This window comes from Pavona decussata, unplaced genomic scaffold (genome assembly GCF_977016875.1).
Source record: "Pavona decussata unplaced genomic scaffold, jaPavDecu1.1 SCAFFOLD_232, whole genome shotgun sequence".
In the NCBI taxonomy this organism is placed as follows: Eukaryota; Metazoa; Cnidaria; class Anthozoa; order Scleractinia; family Agariciidae; genus Pavona; species Pavona decussata.
Genome location: NW_028145637.1, coordinates 536,545 through 552,331, shown reverse-complemented (window position 1 = coordinate 552,331; position 15,787 = coordinate 536,545). Strand labels below are relative to the sequence as shown.

Below are 15,787 nucleotides of genomic sequence, written 5' to 3'. Positions count from 1 at the left end.
GCCGTTTAAAAAAACTCGGCAACGCCTCGTTTTTTCAACCTACTTCTCAGTGTTTGGATATCTGATGAAACACGCTTTATCGTGTTTGATATATTACTTGAAACATTTGTTTCTCGGGAGGGTCATTTGATCGTCAAATTCAGTTCTTAGGTAGGGCTTTTGAAAATGTTTCCAAGCGAAAAAGGGGAAAAATCTCCTCTAGGAAGAATTCCAAAATGAAGATTTGGGCAGCGTTTAGAAGAATAAAAAGAACTGTCTAATTGGATATCTTTTCTTTTATTTATTTCTTTCTTGACTTAATTCGTATCTTTGTACCTTTTGCCTTATGAGTTATAGCAGAATAGCCCTCTATAATTAAGGGGCTAGCTGTTTCGATTGTTTTCATTGATCGCTTGCTTCCGTACAGGGAAACGAATGAAAACGGATACGTGTGAACCTATCACTTTAATATTAGCAAGGAAATGCTGTTCATTTCAATTTACGTCTATGATTTACCACCTTTCACTTTTAGGTTCTCTAACAGTTTATAGAAAGGTATTCTGACCCTTCAAGCAGTTCCATCTCCCGCTTAGGGACTGGGGACGAATTAGAAGAACATGTAAGCGCGCGAAGGTAATTTTCGCGCGCGATTGAAGATTCTTCTGATCGCACTATCCCCGAACGGAAGCAGCGATTGTTTATTTTGAGCATTTCAGCAAAACGCTTTGTTGACTTTGGAAACTTTCTTTAAGTACAAAGATTGATTTGCGTTTTAAGGAGAGTTTTTAAGTGCCCATTGTTCAAATACGAAAACAACTCTAACTGAAAGAGCGAAACTTTCTCTGTAACAAGATATTAACGAAGGCAATATATAAGTTCTGCTTTTGTCTTTTATTTTAAGCATATTTCTAAGGTACGTACACAATGAATTTTTATGACCAAATATACCCTTAATTAATAATCGTTACGAAGCACATTATTGCTATAAATACGTCCTGGTTATAAGATGGTTTGAAAAGATCTTGGAGAGATCTAACTATACAATAAAAAAGACTTGATGCTTGATGTGACCCCACAAACATTCACAGCGATTTAAGAACTTGGCAAAAAAAAAATCATTTGATAAAAGTGGAAGCGTTATCAGTTAGAGTGAGAAAAATACCATAATACTAACTATATTTGCAGTGGCATGTTGTGTCCGGTGGTGGGTCCATTCCTTTAGGTAAGTGGGGGCCCGTCGTTAAACGCTCGACTTCGGTCACTTCATGAAACGAAATATCTCGCCGCCTCGGCTATAGTGTAAAGAAAAAAATAATAATAATAAAGGGGGGATGGGGTTGGGGGAAGGCGATCCCCTCGAACCTATATCCCCTAGGCCAGCCACTGATGTCGTACGGCAACGACTATAACATGCAACCACCGCAAAATACAACCAGGAATTTTCCTTCAAACCAGCTTGCCTGGAGATAAATCCTTTGCAGAAAATATATTGTGGTGCTCGTTATGACCAAAAATGTGCCCTGGAATATTAGCCGTGGAAGCGCTCTGATTGGCTGCGCACGGGTAATCTAATTTTCGATAAATTGCCAAAATAACAAACTAACAAGTCTAAAGAGACATAAACCATGCCACAACAATTTTCGATTTCTAGCGGCTTTGAGAAACATCAAGCTTGCACTCTATTTGTTAATTACAAACCAGTTATACGTATATGTGAAATATATTTTTAGTTGCTTAAGTAAAACATTGGGTGGTAGAAAACTGGGTGTCAGATATTTAACATAACACCCCGTCTGTATCCATATGTTACCCATTTAACGACAAAAACAAACAAAGTTCTAGCTGTTTCCAGGTGTAACGTTTTAATGTCATGGCCTTTGCAAAGCGGTAAATTTCAGTTAGTGTTGCAGTTATCCACGCCATGAGTTTTTGTTTGCTTGTTTTGTTATTTGCGGTTGTCGTTATTTGCCTGCTTGTTTTTTATTGTTTTTTGCTTAGTTTTTAACAGCAGCGGTTACCCTTTTCCCTAGAAAGCAGTCTGTGATAACAATAATTTGAATATTGATCGCTTGGAAGGCAGCATAAAGAGGCGGCGTGGCCCATTGGTTATGGTGTTGGACTTGCCGTTTTGATATCCAAGGATCTGGGTTCGAGTCTCACTCTGACGGCATGCCGGAGTCCAACTCATCAGCTACGCTTGTTAATAGCCACTTTGTCTGCCTCCTTATATGTTATGTTTAATTTGGATTATTTGTTTCCCATTCAGTAAATAAAGTGCTCGTAATCTAGCTATGCAAACTGCACTTCTACTACAAACGAAGCGCTGGTATTATTTTTGTTTCACGGTTTGTGTGGAATTTTGTTTGCTTGTTTTTATTTTTGTACATCTTTATAGCAGGAAAAAGTCCCTTTTTCTTCCCTGCTGGTATATCGAAAGATAAGAAGGCCGTGGTTGAGAGATTGTCTGGAAAATTGCTCAGATGTCCGTTGGTGCCGTCTTTTCAGCTTTCCGCACCACTACTGTGCACCATGACAAGCTCGGTCATAATAACATTAACACGGCTTGGTTTCAAACATCGTCCTTAGTCGCTTCAGTGACGAAGTCCTAAACTTGTAATAGCATTTCAAGAAATTTTGTTTTCCATTTACTCCCACTGCCATTGGTAAGGGTCTTTTATAAGGGAGTAGTATTAAATTCAACTAAATTTATGTTTGTTTAAGTCCTACTAGGCTAACAAGGCAAAAACATGATTTTAAAAAACAGTTCTTCAGATGCTGAATGTACACATGGCATCCTACAAGAGCATTACGATGCAACTTACAGATAACATGTTCAGATAACATTTTACACTCTGCAAAAAAAAAAAATCTTCCTGCAACTGGTAATGCATTTTTCGGCGAGCGACACCTTAATAAACTCTAATCAGTCTGGTTATTTTTTTTTTTTAGTTCCTGAGCCTGGCGGAAGGTAGGGGAGGGAGGGTGTAGGATGAGCACGTTGATTCTTCACTCGTCAGCCACTACCTTGGTTCCGTTATCTTGGATTTCGCGATTTCTCCAAAACCGTTAAAAAGACGTTCGATTTGACCCAAAAGTAACCAAAACCAATCAAGAAATGGTAACATGGTATTAAATCTAAAATTAACGACGATACGCACATTTTTTCTTAAAAAAAAAAAGCAAAAATCAAAACTTCTAAAACCAGGACTCTCCGTATCTTGTTACCATGGGGACATCATGTCATGTCACCTGAACAATAAAAAAAACTTATTGTTGTGTCATAAATTTTAGGAAAAGGCACAAAGTTTAGCTGTGTTCACTTTAGTTTTGAAAAGTCGTTAATGGTCGAAGTGAGCGCGGGCTTTGCTCCCCCTCATCCCTTCCCCCTCCTCCTAGTCCTAGGGCTCAATAGAGTTATGAGGCGTAATAAGGGCAATTATATTTGCTCTGCAAGGAGGAGGAAGGGGGATTTTAGTTGGTAAGTGTGTACTTAGCAGACATGAATTTTCCTATACAATACAAGAGAAAATTATCAAGAAAGATTCGAAGGAAGAATGTTTTAATGTAAAAATGACGGCTTTTATCGAGCAAAGACTTTCCAGAAATCTCCAGTGGACAGTCCAACCTGGTAATCATCGCATTCCCATCTTGAACCACTAGTCTCAATCAGCCAATGATAAGAAACCTTCATAAAAGCCGGGTGATCATATAATCTGCTCTGATCTTTTTCGTGTCCCCATTTGCCGACAAAATGAGACCCTCTTTCATATCCCCACTTTTCACAATTTCCCGCTAATACCGAATTGTCGTCTTCAATTCTGTAAAACGAGCCACATGAGACAGGCTGTACATTCGTCTGACCGCTGAAGTACTGGACCACAGCTTCACCAGTTCTGTTAGCGACCGTGGTCACGTGGAACATACGTCCCTGTAGTTTACTGCAATGGAACCTCAGCTGAGTGAAAGACAAGTGCGTTCTTAGTTCATTCATGGCGTCTTTTGTGAGAACCATCTGGTCGCCACTTATTCCTTGGTATGAAGTCTCAACCGACACTTTAGGTGGAGTTGGTGCCTTGGTTACAATTTTTGAGATAAGAAGCCAGCCCCCTGAAACCAAGAAAACTTTTCATTGGTAGCGTGAGGCAATATGTGAAGTAAAAGAAATATTTTGAGTCTACAATAACTGATCTAGAGAACATAGAACCATCCAAATTGCGGCAAGAATAAAATAGGAACTAATTTACTAAGGAGGAAAACATATGACCCAGATCCAGCTTGGGTCTGTCAAAAGTATTTCATCATATCGTTACTTTTATGCTTGATCCCATTACAGAATTTATGAAAACCGCTCCGATGAATGTTTGATTCATGTTAAATAGCGCGTACGCTAAATAAACGAATAAAATGTGTTTTACCAGACGCTTGCACTGCACCGACAAGCATCAAACCGTGCGAGATTACACAGATCATATCGCTGGTGTGACATACGGCCCATGTGTGATTATGATAATACGCTTAGGTATAATCCAAACCAGTCAAGTGTGCTTGTCTGGTTCTCTGATTGGCTGTCATGATAATTTTCAATTTGCTCTCCACCAGGAAAGCCCTGGGAACAAGGTTGGCTAATCCATCTCCTGGTTTTGTTCTGGGGCTGATTTGCTCCACTGGTTCAGTTCTTATTCCCAGTTCTACGTTGCAAAATGACTTAGTCCGACACTGAAACCACTAAAAAACGCTGGGTAGGAAGATGATTCGACTGTTGCCAAGATACCACCATCCCATCCCATCAAAGCGCCGAAAATACAATAGAAATTGTATTTTGTTTTTGTTAGTTGGGCTGAAATAGAAAACCCATTTTGACCATTTTGAATAATCCGTTGCACTGCTATCTTCCAAATATGGAAATCAAATGTGTAATCCTTTTTACGAGCTCCTTACTATAAACTGGCAGCGAGTTTCTTCACATCGTCTAATAAGAATTTCAGTGAGGAGTATAGATCTAGGACTAAGTACTGAAAAACTCAATATGGCGAGGATTGCGGAGCTCTTGAGTCGGGGAAAAATGGGGATTAAAGGCAGATGATTAGGTGGAAACCAAAGATACCGAGTATGAAATCAGACGGTGAAATGATAATTTTACTGAAACGTCAATAAAATGCTTGTTATTGCTGCGACCCTGGGCCTGTCACCTTGTCGCGGTGGTGGAGCCTTGTGTGTCTCAGTGACCCCAAGAGCTATGCCGGTGGGGACTCAGTCCCTGGCGGGTTCAACCGTACCGGATTGGTCGAGGGACAGAGACCTGAGAAACGACATCCCCCGGCCCTCCAGGTTGGGGGTTGGGCGTTAGGCCAATCATCTAACCTCGTAAAAAATGAATGATTACAGAAACCTTACACATTAGAGGCAATCTACCGAATCTTGGGGGCCGAGTGGCACACAACATGACGCTCTAGAGTGAAAGCCACGTGGAAACCCTGGAGCCGAGGACGCCAATAGTGCACCCAAAAACACAGTTTAGGCGGATAGGAAACTGGAACGTGAGAACCTTGTATGCACAAGGGAAGACAGCCCAAGCGGCGAAAGCAATGAGAGAGGCTAAGTTGCAGATAATGGGTATAAGTGAAAGCAGATGGTGTGGATCGGGGAAGTTCATTCTCAGTACAGGTGAGACAATACTGTACTCTGGAAGAGACGACGAAGTTCACCAACACGGCGTGGCCATCATCATGCTAATCAAAGATGCGGCAAAAGCATTGATCTACTGGGCACCTGTCGATGAGCGAATAATCCGAGCCTGATTCCATTCTAGACATGTCAAGTTAACATTGATCCATGTCTATGCCCCCACCAATGACACTGATAAAGAGGCGAAAGATCATTTTTATGAGAAGCTCCAGGCAATAGTGGACAAAACACCGAAACACTTGCTGGTTATCACTAGAGGGAACCGGACTGAGGTGGAAATTTACATTAAAACTTGAGGACCTTGACTTCGCGGACGATGTCATGAGAGTAAATGCGAGGAATAATGAAGCCATCGCAGTGAACGGTCTGGCGTTGGAAGATGTAGAGAAGTTTACCTATCTAGGCGCCACAGTATGTAAACAAGGGGGTGGCGAAGAGGACATCAAGGCTAGGCTAGGGAAAGCGAGAGGAGCGTTTGTGAAGCTAAACCGAGTATGGAGCTCTAGCAGTGTGTCGAGGAGGACGAAGATCATGCTATACAAAACATTGGTCAAACCAGTTCTCATGTATGGTTGCGAAACATGGAAAATGAACGAAAGTGATGCTAAGAAAATCGATGTGTTTCAGAACCGATGCCTAACATAAGACAAGATAAGAACTAGATAGATAAGAACTTTATTTTACGTGGCATTCCACTTAGCTAAAAGCTGCTGCACTTAGCTAAAAGCCTGAGAAGGGTAATGAAGGTTAAATGGCAAGATAAGATCACTAATAGAGAGCTACTGTAAAGGGCTAACGTGGAGAAGTTGAGTAAAGAGGTAAGAAGAATGAGATGGAGATTCATTGGACACATCCCCCGACAACAACCTGACAATGACTGTGTTACAGCCCTAACATAGACCCCAGAAGGAAGGAGAAAGAGAGGCCGGCCAAAAACAACTTGGCGGCGCACAGTAGAAAAAGAGAGGTCCAAAGCAGAGTGGCAGTCCTGGAGTGAGGTGCGCACTGCAGCGCAAGACAGGAATCGCTGGAAAGCACATGTGGAGGCCCTATGCGCCATCTTGGAGCCAGGGGACGAGTGAAGTGAAGTATTGCTGCCAGGAAACTAGTCTGCTCGAGTACTCGAACCCTGTTTCCCATCGCTCATGGTCAAACTGCCAAAGAAATTGTTGCCTCCTTCCTCGTGGTCGCTCAAGTTGAAATGCATCCTGCGGCAGCAGTGACATGAAAGATCAGAAAATCTCGGGTACTTGCGGCCTTTCATTTACAACCGACTCTATAGTCAGCTGTATAGTTTCAGTTTCCCGTTTTTTTAATCATTTCCTCTGGAATCTATAGGCCAAAGTGATTTTGTGCGCTATCAAAATTTAGACCACGAGCAGTTGAAAATACTCCAGCTGTGTTGTCTATAGCAAAAAGCTGACTTTTATCGACACTTCAATAAAATTATCACCTTGTTGTCTGATCTGTTCCAATGTACCGTTGATTTCCACTGTTTATTGCGTTCGACGTTAGGGGAACACCTACTATTCGTGTCACTTCTTTCTGGATGCTGTGTGATTACGGGGTTGGGCGCCATCTTGGACTGGCGTACCACTCGTCTCAATTTCATGGGAGGGCTTCGAGCTTATGTAACAACTGTCCCAACTTCAACTGTCCAGTTCACTAGAGATCGAACGCACTTTACTAATCCATAATTATTACTAGTATTGCATAGATCACCGTTTCGCTCCAATTCGTAACTGTCTAGGATTTTAGCTATGACTTACCGCCATTTTGAAATTCTATTTTCAGCACATAGGCCTAGAACTTGGACTAGGTATGTTTTCAAGATGGTGGCAGTAAATAGCTGTTGGATCATGGGGAAGAATCAGATGGAAAGAGAGATTAAATTCGGAAGGAAAAGTAAAATGGAAGACATAGGACAACTGATCAGACTGTAAGATGATATTTTTAGTCAAATGTCCATAACAGTCAGCTTTTTCTGACAACAGTGCTCGAATAGCCAACCACCATATTTTCCACTGCTCATATTTAGTCTAGCGACCCAAGGAATAGCTAAACCATTCCAAACCTTACCTCCATCAGTTGTCATGTCGCAGTAAACTTTCAAAGCTTTTCCATTCTTCTCCGGATCAATCCAGTACTCCCCGTCCAGTTTAGATATACCCAGTTCCAAGATTTCTTTACATGAATGCGCGGGAAGATGATAATACAAGCCTCGTGTTACTACAACAAAAAATAATGCTGCGTTAGTGGATGGTTTAAAAAGGCAAGTAAGACTTTCGCTCATTGAACCTAAGATATTGTTCCAGTTACCGCAACTTAGAAACAGCAAACCCAGTTTTAACACCATCCGTACACAAGGACAATGCGTTTATAATTTACGTGAAATTTTCTGGGGAAATAAAGGAATGGTCGGTTTATAGGTGGTTTGCATCGCCGCCATGTTGGTGGACAAAACAAAAGAAAATTTGCTCTATAAATTTGCATAAAAATGGAAGTTAACTCACAGAGGAGAAAAATCGTATTGTTCCTGTCCACCAACATGGCCGCCATGACGTCACATGCAATTCATCAATGCAAGTAAAGTCTTCGAACCGACGGAGTAAAGGCGGATTAGCTTAGAACTCAGGAAATAGCATTTTTCTAACCTTTCTCACATCGCTCGCCAGCAAATCCTACTGGGCAACAGCAGTTGAAGCTATTGACTCGGTCAAAGCAAACTCCGTTGTTTTGACAAGGATTGCTCTCACACTCATTAATATCTGCAAGAGACGTATCAGTAGGAACACTGATTTTTTTCAGACTTTAAAAGAGATTTTCAGAAAGGCTTCATGTTAAAATAAGCTAATGTTACTGAATATGGAGGAAAATTTGAAGCAATACCAGGTATTCTCAAAATTTGTAATAATTCATGATGAGAAAACAGGAAATCACTACTGGGAAGGAGAAAAATATTTCAAAATTTGTTGAACTTTTGCTTTTTGAATTTCCCCAAGAATTATCAACGGTTTGAGAACGTATCCCAAACACTCGAACGTTTTATGCGATTTCTAAACACCTCGACGTTGATAAGCATCCAAACGTTTTCCCATAGGATCCACAACCTAGTCCGATGACGTCACATTAGCTGAAAATGAAGCCGCCATCTTGGATTTCTCCATATATCTCCAAAGCCGCAAAAAAACCCCCGTCCCAATTGTTAGAAATTCATCCAAACCAATTAATAAAAATGAAGATGGTGTACAAAAGAATGAACTGAGAATTTCTCATAAAAAGGCATAAATACATCCAAATTTGGGCAAAAAGGCGGGCCTGCCAATACAAAAGCATGTGTTACTCCACGTTATCAATTACGGAAATAGATAGCAAGTGACCAGCGATGGCACACAAGTATTCTCAGACGAAAACATGTGACGGCTACTTTCCAAGCTCGTGCTCGAGATAAGATAATTCCTACACAAAAACTTGATTGTATAGGTTATTCCTTAGTGCATCCACAGACTAAGCAAATTGTTATCGGGGACTATATACAATCAACAGCTTAATTGGAACGACAACTGTTAGTGTTCGGAAATGCGTTTCCACACACAAAAAAAGTTTAGTTGTCGATAACCTGTATGTTTTGAGGGAGCCCAGAAACTTGCTTGTAATGCGCACGTGTACATTGTGCAGGAAATAAAACGGAAATCGTTTAAAAATCGTTTTTGTCGCTTCAAAAATAGACTTTAGTAATCGATGGCTTACTCACAGACGGGAGAAGGTGAGTTATCGATAACAAACGCGGACTTAAGTAGTTTTCGTTTTGAAAAGGAAAACTATTTTGTCGTCGACGACTATATTTTTCACCATTTATAGTCATACACGAGATGTATATTCTTTGTCATCAATTTTTGCTATCGATAAGTAGAAAGCTTTCGATGAAAATTTGCCTCGTTTGTGAAGGCGCTAAGTTAATCTATTATCAAGCTGTATAAAGTCGGCGAAAATTGCAAGACATTCCCAGTTTGAAACGCAATTCTAAGGGCATGGTACATTATAACCCTATATTTGTGTTCTGGAATGCCGAGCGAGCAACTCATTTCCCTTCAATCAGTGAATTATCAACGTTCCGCTGCTTAATTTTCGCGATCCACTAAGAATAAGAAACATAGGAAAATTATTGTAACAGTGTAACAGTATAACAGTGCATCAGTGCAACCATTAAACATAATTATATATCGCTAACCTGTCTCGCATCTTTCTCCGGAGACCCCTGAGGGACAAAGGCAGTCAAATCCATTGACTCGGTTAGTACAGGTGCCGTTATTAAAACAAGGATTGCTCTCACACTTGTTTATTTCTGTGAAAAAAAAAGATATACTTTTAGAAAAAATGTCTATACACAGCTACGAAATGCAGTGTTATGTAATTACTCAGGCTTAGGAAATAACCGATGCGCAGCCACGGTGCGTTTTTTTAACTTTGATGATAACAATGGAACGGGCACTTTCATTGCTCAATTATTTTTTACGTTTGTAATTATATCATTTAACTTTTTAAGGAATATTCCCACCAGCTCTTTTAATGGAAAGGTTCGTGGGTGAGAATAAGACAGAATCACCGCAATTTCCTCAAAAACAATATGCATGGGGTTTACTGTTTAGTGTCCCCCCCCCCCTTTATTTTAGTATTTGCTGTTAAATTCGCCAATACTTTTACGTTTACTGTTTTCAGAAAAAAATACTGTCAAGTGTTTGGAGAGTTTTTCTTAAGAAATAGCATTGCAAGTACTTCCCTGCTCGGAGACTGAAATAATTAATTAAAAGCGCGCGCTTTGAGTCTGTTCTCGCAAGGGCAGTTGTCGCGCATTTTAAAGCCGCAGTAGTCTTTCTTTTTTCCTGCACATGCGCAACAGTCCCCAACAGTCTCCCATGGAGACGGCCATGACAAGTCACGAAGTAAAGAAATCAACAGATCATTTCGCTTTAGAGATAACATTTATTTAGCGGCTTTCAGAAATCTTGCAGCGAATCTCAGCCGATAAACCAGGACAAACCTAACTAAATGCCTCAGAGCTAGCATACACAATGGCTTTAAGAAATTAATTTGAACGGTTCCAAACGCTTCTGAAATCCCCCATTGAGGGGAGAAGAACAGGTGGTCAAATATCCCACCACCCTGTCTTTTAACCCATTTTTCTCGCTCTTCCTTATTTATTTATTTATTTTTTTTACCGTTCAACTCCCTCCTCACTAAACCGTTCCTCTCCACTCTCAATTCACGCTGACATTTGAAAATTTTCCTTCACGATCAAGTTCAAAAAGGCAACACTATCGAGCAGAGAGAGCCTATCACAATTATTTGATTTATCTTGATCATAAGGGAATATCTCTTAGAGATGTACACAGGACTGCTTTATCATAGGCTTCAAATCACCGATTAAAGTAAACCGGTACTGCAAGATGAGAAAAACGATGGCAGCAAATGCCCGCAAAAAACTGTATTTGAAAAACCCCGCACAGGTTTTGTCGGTACTCCTCGAGCAAACGATGTGAATGCATGTGGTTATCTTGTTGACGTTGACCTACGAGCGTTACAACCTTCATGCAGTCTTTCACTTTTTAAAAAAAAGAGACTATTACGGATCTGCATTATGCCTAAGACTCGCACAATTGCAAAGGAATCTTTAAAAAAGCACAGCGGAGCTCGAGTAGGAGACGCCAAATGTTTTGCATTAACTACGATTGGATGATCCGGCACGTCATAGCTCGTTTAATGAAATGCCTTCCTCCCTCTCCTACTGTCATACACAGAGGATATTATATACACAGCAGGGTGAAGATATGATTTTTACGAACGAGCGCAGTGAGTGAGTAACATTTTTTTTTAAACACGGACAAAATATAATTCATATCTTCAAGCCATCGTGTAATTTATTAAATTTATCGCTCTCCCGGATCTGTTTTTTTGTTATGAATTTTACGAGTGCTATATATTCTCCAGTAATTCACTCCTGTTTATATAATAATATTCAATATCTTATTCCTAAATACCTGTACAAGTCCCGTTACTTTCCAGTGTCTGCACTGCCGCGCCATTTTTTGAAGCAGGCGAAACGTTTTCGGATATCATTGTGGTTACGACTAAAGCCAAAGTGGCGACAGCGATCATGAAGTTAACAACAACAACGACTCCAATGGCGAACACCATTCGTCGGACTTTCGCGTTGTCGGCTTGAAGAACGTTTACAGCTTCTGTCAAGGTTTGTCTCTTGTTCACAGTTCCTTGTGTTGTAACAGGATATGTGTACCCGCTGCTTCCGACGACATCTTCATAGACGTCACTTCTGTTACCTTCTGCTTTAGATTCCATTTCGAAATAAATGTTCTCTTCTCCTATTGCAGCCATATTTCTTGCCCAGTACCCTATTGCTGTCTAGCTGCGTTTTTCACCGGCGATATTTGTGATGAATCTGACATATTAACGAATCAATTCAAAGATTTAGAAATTTCCCCTGAGAAATAGATGAAAGAGGTAGGACCTCTTACATCTAGGGCTTATAGCCGGGATAAACGATAAATACCCAAAATAGTTGTTACATGGATAATGGATAATGAACTTAATTGCAAAACATTTTAGAGTTAACTTTTACGGATAAAAGCCTCGAGAAAATAAGGGTTAAGGGATAACTGTTCTTAAAATTTATTGTTAAAGGGATAAGAAATACCCAGCCGTCTCCTTGATGGCCATCTTGAGAACTGAAAAGCCACGAGTATTGAATAAAAGAAAAGTATAAACTAAGTGTTTTTAGCTGCAACACGTTTTGGCAATTCCATTGTAGTGATACACACTTCATGAGATAACAAATATCATGGTGTAATGAGCGCGTATACATCACGTGTACTGAGACATATACTCGATTGATAAAACGTTGTCAGGTAAACAGTATAAACAATAAACAAGATCCAGAAGCTTTCTTGGAAGAGTTTGACTTTCTTGAGCTTATTTGCATTCTTCTTGTTAGAAAATAGAAGCACGTGTGGTTTTAAGAGCTTACATTTACAAATTTCGGGGACAAAGAGAAAAAACACCCAACATACGCCGCATCGCTTACGATCCACACTTTGCACGGGGCAACGTTTTACCAATGAAGTGTATACCGACGAATAAGGACACCAGCGTATAAGGACAGTACAATGATCATTATTTAAAACTGGATCATTATGCAATTCTAGGAATTTGATTGGCTTAGCGACCATGATATATGCAAGCTCTCTTGGGGGTGGGGGGCGGGAGGGAGAAAGAGGCCCCCCACCCCCAAGAGAGCTTGCTCGCAGGCTAAGCCTGCGCGAGAAATAGAGACCATTAAATTGACTCCTGGTTGTTCTTGCAAAGCCATTTTGAATCCACCGTGTTGGATTACTGGATTTCCCCTCTTTTTTTTTTTTTAACCCAAACGCCGATTTCTCGCGATTTGCAGCAGCAGTGCATCATTGCTGTATCTTCGCATATAAAGAAAATGACTCAGTGGAGCTTATTTCCAGGGACATCACCGCAAACGATCCGCCTCACATTTCGGTCAAGACAGTCGAATATAGAAGCTACACAAATTTATTTTCTAGTTCAGCGCCGATTTCGGTGTTGCAGAAAGTAACTAGAAAAAACTTCCCTGCCTGAAACAAAGGGTTTAAATAAATATAAAAAGAGACCCCGACCCCGACCCCGGCTCAGGCGCCGACCCCGACCCCCGGGGTCCTCGTTTTACTGACACCCGGTCACGCGGGTCTTCACTCTTTGCGTGACGAGAGTTGATCTGAAGTGTGCAGTTTTTGATCGGCCTATGGCAATGAAACGATAACTTTTCTCTTGTTAAGAATAAAATAAGTATTAGGATTTATTCACTAGAAGGGAATTGTTCATTTGTGCCGTCCACTCGTCTTGTTTTAGAAACGCCCGTCAGTTCTGAGTGCTCGATCAAGTGACAAGCTATACGCTCAGACCCCTCACAGGTCCACTGAAAAACGAATAAAACCAAACGCTGCATGCAACAGATTTATTTACGTCGGGATGAAGGTCATTCGTTCGAAACGTATTCTACAGACAAAACATATTTGACTATTGCGTTTCGACTAGCTCAACGTAAATAGCATAGCCTTCAGGCAGAAAATTGACCTATCTGCCCACAAATGTTAATTTCCTGTCTTCCTCGAAACGCAGGAAACTGAGAGTAAATCGTATCAGTCGTATGAAAAATACCGATCAGTAAATCACAGAAGGTATTCATTTTCACCATCTTGTCTTTACCAAAGGAAAATTCCATCAGGTTAAAAAATAAAGAGCTATGGACCAAGGACCATAGCTTAAAGATATGAATCGATCAACTTGAGCATACCACGAAACGAATGGCAAAAGAGAGGCGAAAATGGTCTTGGGGGAGAAAAGTGAACGAACTTGAACAGGATATCAAAATACCTTTTCGCCGAGTTGTTATTTTTGCTCTGTCTTCACCTTCATTTCGTTCAATATGGCGGGGTTTGTTTATCACTGCTATGACGCACTATTGTTCGAAGAGCATATTAATCAATGTTGCGTAGATAACTGTGATTTTAAACAGCCGCAGCACGTCATATCATATTTGTTGCGTGAAATTTGACCAAAACTCGCAAAACTGAAGTCACGATAGGGTGGTATGATCATGACAGACTAACGGAAAGATATCCAAACTTCGCGTAGTAGCTAAAATAATTGTTCAGAAAAGTAAAACAAAGCGGCACAAATATCTCTTTTATGGTTAACGCGAAGTAACTTGCCTCACCAAACCGTCAATAAACAGCAAACTGTAAACGCAAGAATTAAAAACAACCATAGTTCCATGTGGGTATCTTTGCCGTTTGCTGGCGAGAAATGTTGCATATACTTTTAAGGGCGGATGAAAGCATTTGTTGACTGTATTCGGCACCAAATTTAAATTTGAAATAACCATTGTTTAAGAAATTAAAGCTTGCAATACTAGTGACAAATCAGTAAACTGATATCAAAAGCATTGAAAAAACATGGTAATGAAAACTTACCGACTCAGTTTCTTAGAAAAAACAAGGAATTTCAAACGGACGGAATGAAGATAGCAGCCAACTGGTGAAGCGTTGATGAATGACCCGTGAATTAATAGCTATCTTACAGCGTGTCGTAATTGATTTGCTTGGTTCGGTGATTTGTTTACAAATATTCGCTACGGGTCAAACCCCCGATAGTTTACAAGGCCTTAAAAAAGAGCTTTCTGACTAGGTTTTATTATTATTTGTGCTTGTAAGACAAACAATAGACAAAATAGGTATACAGTTCTCAAGATTAAAGGCTTATTATCCACTCTCCCCTATAGATGGCTTTCAAGCAGATGAAGTCCACATTCCTTTTCGCTAGGCAAACCATTCCTGCAAAGTCAATTTACAAGATTACATACCAAGATTGGGCACCAATTGGATATAAATTATTGCGCGAATGGGTTAATGATTCCCTCTCAGAACACGTCGTATGTGCCGGGACATCATCTGAAGAAGTACCGAACAACTATGTGTCATGGTAACCTTGATTTATCATACGGAGAAAGTTCAGTCTTTACTGGCGACCGCTGTTAGCATCCACTGAAGTGGAAATTAACACTTCCTGTTGCGCTGAAACTAAAGACTTCCGGTCGTTGTCGACTTTCAATTTCACGGTGCGGTAATCCTGGCATTTGTAAAAGTGATTTCGGTTCTTCCTAAGGTACTTCGTGAATTGTGGACTTATTATTGCGGTTTTCGAAAGTCGTCTCCTAATCGTGAGAGTATTTCAGAGAACAATACAGGAGTACCCAAATGTCCGCCAAATAACTATGAAATTAATATCATTGGCACTGCGCACGCTCCCGCGCCGAAGGTCCATTCGGTAATATTTAACAATCCCTACTGTAGTCAATAATTTTATTGATGCTTCGATAACTTTGGTCAAATTGCCTCTAACAATAAGCTTGGGTTACCTCTGGCCAATGTTGGTAGGCTTAATTATCAGATCTAAGAGAGCGACGGACGAAGTTCGAAGTTCCTCAGTCTTTATCTTGGTACCGGCTTTTGACCGACGACGAAAGCTGCCAAGGGGCCGA

The 15,787-nt window shown here is 40.5% G+C and overlaps 1 protein-coding gene across 1 annotated transcript; it reads right to left on the bottom strand.

The window, feature by feature from the left end:
- Positions 1 to 942: 942 nt before the first annotated feature.
- On the bottom strand, positions 943 to 14,644 carry LOC146458617 (uncharacterized). The gene is made up of 6 exons (XM_085090474.1): positions 14,122 to 14,644; positions 11,703 to 12,121; positions 9,896 to 10,009; positions 8,319 to 8,432; positions 7,744 to 7,893; positions 943 to 4,086 (listed from the first exon to the last, which is right to left on the bottom strand). Exons 2-6 carry the CDS (start codon positions 12,055 to 12,057, stop codon positions 3,560 to 3,562), a joined length of 1,260 nt encoding a protein of 419 aa, XP_084946600.1. The 5' UTR covers positions 12,058 to 12,121; positions 14,122 to 14,644; the 3' UTR covers positions 943 to 3,559.
- Between the last annotated feature and the right edge of the window lie 1,143 nt (positions 14,645 to 15,787).